The 7881-nt window shown below is 37.4% G+C and overlaps 1 protein-coding gene across 2 annotated transcripts; it reads left to right on the plus strand.

Moving 5' to 3' along the window:
* The first annotated feature begins 5680 nt into the window (after window positions 1–5680).
* LOC123787320 (olfactory receptor 6C2-like) lies at window positions 5681–6625 on the plus strand. Of its 2 annotated transcripts, XM_087869122.1 has the most exons (2): window positions 5693–6458; window positions 6503–6564. In XM_087869122.1, the coding sequence occupies exons 1-2, from the start codon at window positions 5693–5695 to the stop codon at window positions 6562–6564; spliced, it is 828 nt and encodes a 275-aa protein (XP_087725248.1). The 2 variants fall into 2 exon arrangements, with proteins under 2 accessions (XP_045645922.1, XP_087725248.1); XM_045789966.2 differs by having other exon boundaries at window positions 5681–6625.
* Window positions 6626–7881: the final 1256 nt, after the last annotated feature.

The following is a 7881-nucleotide window of genomic DNA, read 5'->3' on the forward strand; positions in this document are numbered from 1 at the left end:
ATTCCCTGTTGATTCACTAGTGGTTCAAATACAGTCTCCAAGGATATTTTCACTGTTTACTTAATTGTTCCCTGTGCACTTGAGCCGGTAAAACCAATAAAGCACATGCTATTTCTATTAAGGAAAATGTATAGAGCAACCCATTTCTTTGCACAGAGAGGTCAGACCATCTTCACTTCCACAGCCAAGGAGAGTTGCTAGCATTTACTTGCCATGTTTGCCCATTCTTTCAGTCACAGAATTCAGGAAAACATTATTTGGTAGCTTGAGTAGAGATAGGAACTCTCATCAGATCCATTTTAGACTTGGTGATAATCAGAGCAAAGGATGCTATTCTCTATACCCCTGCATATTACCTTGCATTTGCAGGCACTCCTACCCAGAAGAACATGTGCAGTTTCAAAGTACAGCAAAGTTAATTCAAAATTATAGCCACTAGCACCCGTGATTTTCAGACCCAAGAAAGAACTTTGGATTAAATTTCCCAAAAAATGATGGGGAACCACCAGAAAGTAAGTATGAACTATTTGTCATTTTTGTGCCTAAATGTTCAAGAACTGGAATCATGGTAGGTATATAAAAGCTGTTCCTAGATAAAGGCAGTGAGTTTAGATATTGCTGCTAAAAATTCTCAGTACAAAATGTACTTTCCTTTTCAGAGAGGATGTGAAAAGTAATCACTGAGCTGCCGTTTTGTTCTATATAACATAATAGTGAATCTGAACCTGATTCTTAAAGCAGTGCCCTTGGAAAAGATCAGAATTAAGGATAAGACCAACTACACACACAACTGGAGAGTATAGTCACTGCTGTGCTACCATGAGAAAGGCCAACAAAAAAAGGATGTCAAAAATTATTTCTCCCTTTTTCATAGACTCTTAGAATATGAGGGCTAGAAATAACTTCAGAGATGCAACCACACATCTAAAACATCCTGCTAAATGGTTATTTAACTTACCCTCGAACATTTCCAGCCCATCTCTTGGGCTGCCTCAGTCCTAAAAAGAATTCATAATAATTAATATCACATTAATTAGGTTAAACTGCATTGCAGGATTTGGAGCCTCTGATGTTCTTTTTTTTTTTTTAACTGGTATGTTCAGTCAAATACCACACAAAAGTGTAAAATAAGTACTTTTTTGTTATTAATTTAAAACATTATAAGATTAGGGGAATGTAATGGTGATGATTTTGTACCAAAATGACTATTTGGAATAAAGTGTACCTCACTTATAAGAAAAATACCAATGAGGGGTGCCTGTGTGGCTCAGTTGGTTAAGTGTCTGAATCTTGGTTTCTGCTCAGGTCATGATCTCAGGATTGTGAGACTGAGCCCCCACCCACCCCCGTAGGGCTGCGCACTCAGTAGGGAGTGTGCTTGAGATTCTCTCTCACTTTCCCTCTACCCCCCAACCCCACTCACACTCCCACTCTCTCTCTCCCTCTCTAAAAAGTAAATAAATAAATCGAGAGAAAGAAAGAGAAAGAAAGAAAGAAAGAAAGAAAGAAAAGAAAAGAAAAGAAAAGAAAAGAAAAAAGAAAAGACAAGAAAAAGAAAAAAATATCAATGAAACAATTACCAGTTAGGATTATCTTGCTGGGAAAAAATATTAAAAACAATATGCAAAATAATAGTGCCCAAATCTCCAAGGTTTTGGGAAACAGGTTTTCACTTACAAATGGTGGGAGTATACACAGGGACACATTTTCCAAAGGACTAGTTTGGGAATAAGTATGGGAAGCCCTGTATTCAATTTTTTTTTGGCCAGTTCTTAAATGTGAAATTAATCTGATGAGGGCAAAGCGATTTATATACAGAATGGCCACTAAAACATTATTATACAACAAATAGAAGCAACTTTAATGTTCACTCATGTGGAATTTAAGAAACAAAACAGATGAGCATAAGGAAAGGGAAGGAAAATAAAGTGAGATACAGAGAGGGAGGCAAACATAAAAGACTCTTAACTATAGGAAACAAACTGACAGGGATGCCTGGGTGGCTCAGTGAGTTAAGCATCTGCCTTCAGCTCAGGTCACGAGCCCAGGGTCCTGGGATCAAGTCCTGCATCAGGCGCCTTGCACAGGGGAGAGCCTGCTTCTCCTCTGCCTGCCACTCCCCCAGCTTGTGGTTTCTCTCTCTCTCTCTGACAAATAAGTAAAATCTTTAAAAAAAAAAAAAAAGAAACAAACTGAGGGTTGCTGGGGGGGGAGGTGGGGGGGATGGCGTAATTGGTTGGTGGGCATTAAGGAAGGCACTTGATGTAATGAGCACTGGGTGTTATATGCAACTGAGGAATCAAATCACTAAATTCTACCCCTGAAACTAATAATACACTACATGTTAACTAAATTGAATTTGAATAAAAATTTAAAAAAAAGAATTAATGGGGAGGATCCAGGTTAATAGAGAGGGAGAAAGGAGATGGAAAGGAAAAGGTAAGGAATACCATTAGAGTTCAATGAAATGCTGAGTGGTGATCCAGGAAAACAGAAAAGTTTCTATGCAAAGGTTTCATACTAAAGAAAGTTTACACACCATCCATTGGGTTCCAAGTCTATTTTCACCCCCTTTGTATAAAGTTGAGTCTTTCTAATAAAGGCCATATGGAGTTTTTAAAAAAGAGCTATCAATTTTATAATTTTCTTCCTTACATGTTGAGGCATGACAAGCAAGTAAAATTGTATTTTGAAGACTATTTAATAACATGAGGAAAATACATCATAAGTGCTCTGAAAATAATTGAATGGATAAAATGAGGTTAAGTGAGAAAAGCATCAAATGTTATTTTCAATATAATATTATTTTTACAAAATATAAATAACTGCATTATATAACTATGTATGTACAAATAGGTTGTAGATAAATACAAGATATTAATAATGATGGACCGTATGTGATATCATTGTAAGAGATCTTCCTTTCTTACACTTTTCTATTGGTTGTAGATGAATATTAAATGAATATCTGCTCATTTTATTATGGAGGATTCGAACAAGTAATGTTATTATCCTTAAAGGGGAAAATAATGGGACACCTGGGTGGCTCAGTCGATTAGGCATCTGACTCTGGATTTTGGCTTAGGGCATGATCTTAGGGTCCTGGGATCAATCCTGAGTAGGGCTCCGTGCTCAGTGGGGAGCCTGCTTAAGAATACCCTCTCTCCATTGGAAACCGGGGATGTACTGTAAGGTGACTAACATAATATAATAAAAAATCATTAAAAAAAAAAAGAGGGGCGCCTGGGTGGCACAGCGGTTAAGCGTCTGCCTTCAGCTCAGGGCGTGATCCCGGCGTTATGGGATCGAGCCCCACATCAGGCTCCTCCGCTGTGAGCCTGCTTCTTCCTCTCCCACTCCCCCTGCTTGTGTTCCCTCTCTCGCTGGCTGTCTCTATCTCTGTTGAATAAATAAATAAAATCTTAAAAAAAAAAGAATTCCCTCTCTCTCTTTCCCTCTACCACACCCCCCACCTGCTCACTCACTCTCTCTTTCTCAAATAAATAAATAAATCTTTTAAAAACATAAATAAAGGGGAAAATAATAAATAACGACCCTCCATAATTTAAAATTATCCTTGACAGCAGGTAAAATAATAAAAAGTAAAATAGTTATGGCCTAAAACTTCAGCATTTAAGATAATTTATTTGTGCTGATGCTTTTTCTCTTATAGTAATCATCCAATGATGTGAAGTTATTTAAAATCTCATTTCAGACATTTCTTCTGAATTGAGGACACAAGATTATATATTTCTATGATATGTAACGGTATACCATCCAGTGATATTAACTGGGGGTCAGTATACTGGCCAACATGAAAATATGTGTGGCTCTTAGGAAATCTTTATGTCTTAGCCCAGGAAAGCAATCTCTGCATGAGTATGCAGTATTTATTTGCTGACACCCTTTATTCCATAAACCTAGGTCAACAGCCTTTTCCTCTGATGCATCTGTAACTCCTGTCACACTATGGCAACTCTCCTCAATGGAAAGAAATGATGCCTTCCCTAAGTACAGAGGGAAACAACACTTAAGGTATTTTGTGGGGAATATCTTAGAGCAACACATTAAAAAAATCATATTACAAAATAAATGGTGTCTCATGAAGAGATTTCATTCTAGTCATTTATTAAAGAAATCCAGATGCCCCAGACATACTGTTTCTGGCTAGGAAATATTCAAAAAGCTAACATTTTGATTAATTTGCGATTATTAGAATTGACTAAAGAAAAACAATTGCCCAAAATCCTAAAATTACAGATTTCCTGGAAACACTTTAATTTTAATCCAGTTTGACCTGGGTCAAAGTCCAGCTCTGACACTTCTTAGAACAGTATTGCCACCATTGCTAGGAAGGTACATGAACAGGTAGGAAACGTGAGAAATGAGAAAGTACTCAACAGCTTCCTGGAAAGTACTCAACAAGCAACATGGAGAGGCAGTTTTGTAGGGAAATTTATAAGGATGGTGATTTTTTAGTTTTTAAGAATATCCACACCTAATAACCAGGTTGATCTATTCTCCGTGTCATAGTTAACCCTCGTTAAGTACTAATGCTTGATTATAACTGTTCTTTGGGGAAATTAGCACAGGCCGAGTCTATCCTTGGGCCAGAGTGCTGAGGAGCAATGCCAGGGGCAGCAATGATTAGTGGCATTCCCAAGGGATGGAAATACAGCAAAGAAGTCGTCAACTCCTTACCCAGGTGGCATTCCCTTATGTCTGCCCATCTTGAAGGATCCAGATTTTATGTTATTAACGGAGATGGCAAATGGCCTTAGAAGGCATTTGGAAGCACAAATATCTATGTGTAAACTACAGAATTCCAGTAGGCATCATGGAAGCCTCTGGGAAGGACATCAGGACATCCCACTTGTCAATATTCTGGGAAGGCTTCGGATGGGTGGGATGCGAGACAATAGATGGATGTTGAAACAGGAATTCAGGAAGGAAACAAAAACAGAGGCTGGTCAAACTGATACAAGGGAGGGACAGAGACTAGAATATTTCAGCCAATTATAAAAGAACAGCAAAGAAGAAATTCTAGAGGAATATGGGACTCAAGAAATTTCATGGTAACTCTGTAATACTGCTCCCAGTTCACCCACACAGTAGTGGCTTTTCCAGGATGTTGGGGAGATTAAGAAATTATTTGAAGGGAGCAAGTGTTACAAAGCATGCAAAATAATACAACTAAGCCACTGGTGGTATTATATTATGATAGGGTATGAGAATGATTTGCTGATATGCTGTCCTGACAGGTGGGGAAATAAAAATTGTATACATATTTTCTTTTCTTTATTAACATTTATGGATCTCCTTCTCTACACTGAGGACCAGAGATACCATGATGACTGCCCTAATCTCAGGGGACTGTGAAATCCCTGTGACATTTTTCTATCTACTTTAAAACTGGTCCTGTAACTGGAGTGGAAATGAAACTTCAGAGGGATATTTTCTATAAACCACACTCTGAAGACCAAGGTAAAGCAGAGTCCAGAGAAATGAAGCACGATGCAATCACTTCCACATCAGATTATTGACAATCAAACGAAAGTTTAAAAATGTGCTTCTGCTAGCTTTCTGGACTACTTTTCTTTACATAGCTTATTGAACTATTATTTTTATGTTCTGTTCCTCAGATTCAAGGTTTGTAGTTTATTAATACAGACTCATATATCTGAAGACGGTGATGAAAAATCATTCTGCAATAACATTCATCCTCCTAGGATTAACAGATGACCCACAGCTACAGGTTTTTCTCTCAGTATTTCTGTTTTTCACCTACATTTTCACTGTTGCTGGAAATCTAATCATTATCCTCCTCACTCTGTTAGACTCTCACCTCAAAACACCCATGTACTTTTTCCTTCGGAATTTTTCCATCTTAGAAATAATATTTACAACTGTCTGTGTTCCTCGATTCCTGTACAGTCTGACAACTGGGGACAAAAGTGTTACCTATAATGCATGTGCCATCCAATTATTTTTTATCATCCTCATTGGAGCAACAGAATTTTTTCTTCTAACCGCCATGTGCTATGACCGCTATGTAGCTATCTGCAAGCCCTTGCACTACACTACCATCATGAATGAAAGGGTATGCACCATTCTCGTCCTTTGCTGTTGGCTGATTGGGTTAATTGTCGTACTCCTACCACTTAGCCTGGTAGTTCAGCTAAATTTCTGTAACTCCAATCTCATTGACCATTTTGGTTGTGATGCGTCTCCTCTTCTGAAGATTGTATGCTCAGACACTCAATTTGTAGAGCAACTTATTTTAATCATGGCTGTGCTGACCCTCATAGTCACACTAGTCTGTGTAATTGTGTCCTACACATACATCATCAAGACGATTTTAAGACTCCCTTCAGCTCAGCAGAGAAAAAAGGCTTTCTCCACTTGTTCTTCCCACATGATTGTAGTTTCCATCACCTATGGAAGTTGCATCTTCATCTATATCAAACCAGCAAAGGAAGGAGTGGCCATTAACAAGGTGGTGTCATTGCTCAACACTTCAATCATCCCTTTGATGAACCCTTTCATTTACACACTACGGAATAAGCAAGTCAAACAAGCTTTTAAAGACTCGATTAAAAAGATGGCATTTCTCTCAAACGATTAGAAAACTAAAAAGATTTTTTAAATTAACATCTAATGTTACTTCTCATTTTACCCTGATTCCAAAACTCTTATGATCCATTCCCATAGATGTTCCATGGGTTTTCGTTGATATAAATTAGCTATCTTGAAATTCTTTTAGTGTGTATGTTACCTCCTTCTATGTCATACCTTGTAGTCTGGAATGTTTGAACACCTTGGAGTCTGCTTGAACTTGAGTCTGCTATTAAGTACCACGCAATGAGATAAGGTGGGGTAAGTCTCAAACAAGTTCAGCATTATCTTGCAAGAAAACTACCTCAAAAGAGGTCATGACACATTTTTCAGGCAAGAAGAGATCAAACCCTTGAGCAGGATAAGTGTCTGCTTCTCTAGGGCTTCCAATAAAATCTACTCATATGTGTCCTCTGGTAACCCCTGGAGATTGTGAATTCAATTTGCATCCACAAGATTAGACTTGGATTGGTTTCCAAAAGCTTTAATCCTGTAGCTATAGGAGATATAGGGGTTTTTTAGGGAAATCATAATTTTCTAACTCCTTTTTCATACCTTGAGATGGAAATTTAAAATCCTGAGAGAATCACTTCTCTTTCTCCTAGTCTCCAGATACTTCAAAATAACCATCCAAAGTTATAGTTCTTATATTTCTCATTTCCCACTAAAATATTCAATGATAGAAACTACTTGGTAAAAGCAAGCCATAATGGCAGCACACATTCAAGGGGTGACAAAACCCATCTACATATAGGAGGGCTGCAAAGCATTATGGATATTTCTACAAATCAACATTTAATTGGGGGGGGGCTGACTCATGTCTAAGCTAGACTGCAAGATCTTGGATGGCATCTCATCTCCTACCTTCCCTGCTATTCTTGTCACCAACATCTACCCCAAATGATAATAAACTTCTATTAGGTAACAAAGAGTACTGCTCATTTTGTAAGGTGAAGGACCAAACATATAATGCAACCAAATAAAAAGAGTTTTAAGAGAAGATAAAATTTAATCATAACTAAAGAAAATAAATGTTTACAGGAATATTTAGAATAAGCAAAGAAGCAAGTTATGATTATTAATCATTCTAGATTTTCAAAAATCTAGAACCTTAGAAAATGTTTTATATTGAGGAAAAGAACAAAAAACAATAACAGGCTCAAGATAAAATGGAGTAACTGGGAGCATATATGCTCTCCCAGTTCAAACTGCTAAAATCTTCATAGAGATACAAATATATACAACCTCCAAGAAAGTAAAATTCAT

This window comes from Ursus americanus, chromosome 17, assembly GCF_024610735.1.
Source record: "Ursus americanus isolate L20-20 chromosome 17, mUrsAme1.1.p, whole genome shotgun sequence".
In the NCBI taxonomy this organism is placed as follows: Eukaryota; Metazoa; Chordata; class Mammalia; order Carnivora; family Ursidae; genus Ursus; species Ursus americanus.

Bases quoted from the DNA above. Each gene is read 5' to 3' on its own strand.
- LOC123787320 (XM_045789966.2), top strand. From the start codon at position 5,693: ATGAAAAATCATTCTGCAATAACATTCATCCTCCTAGGATTAACAGAT.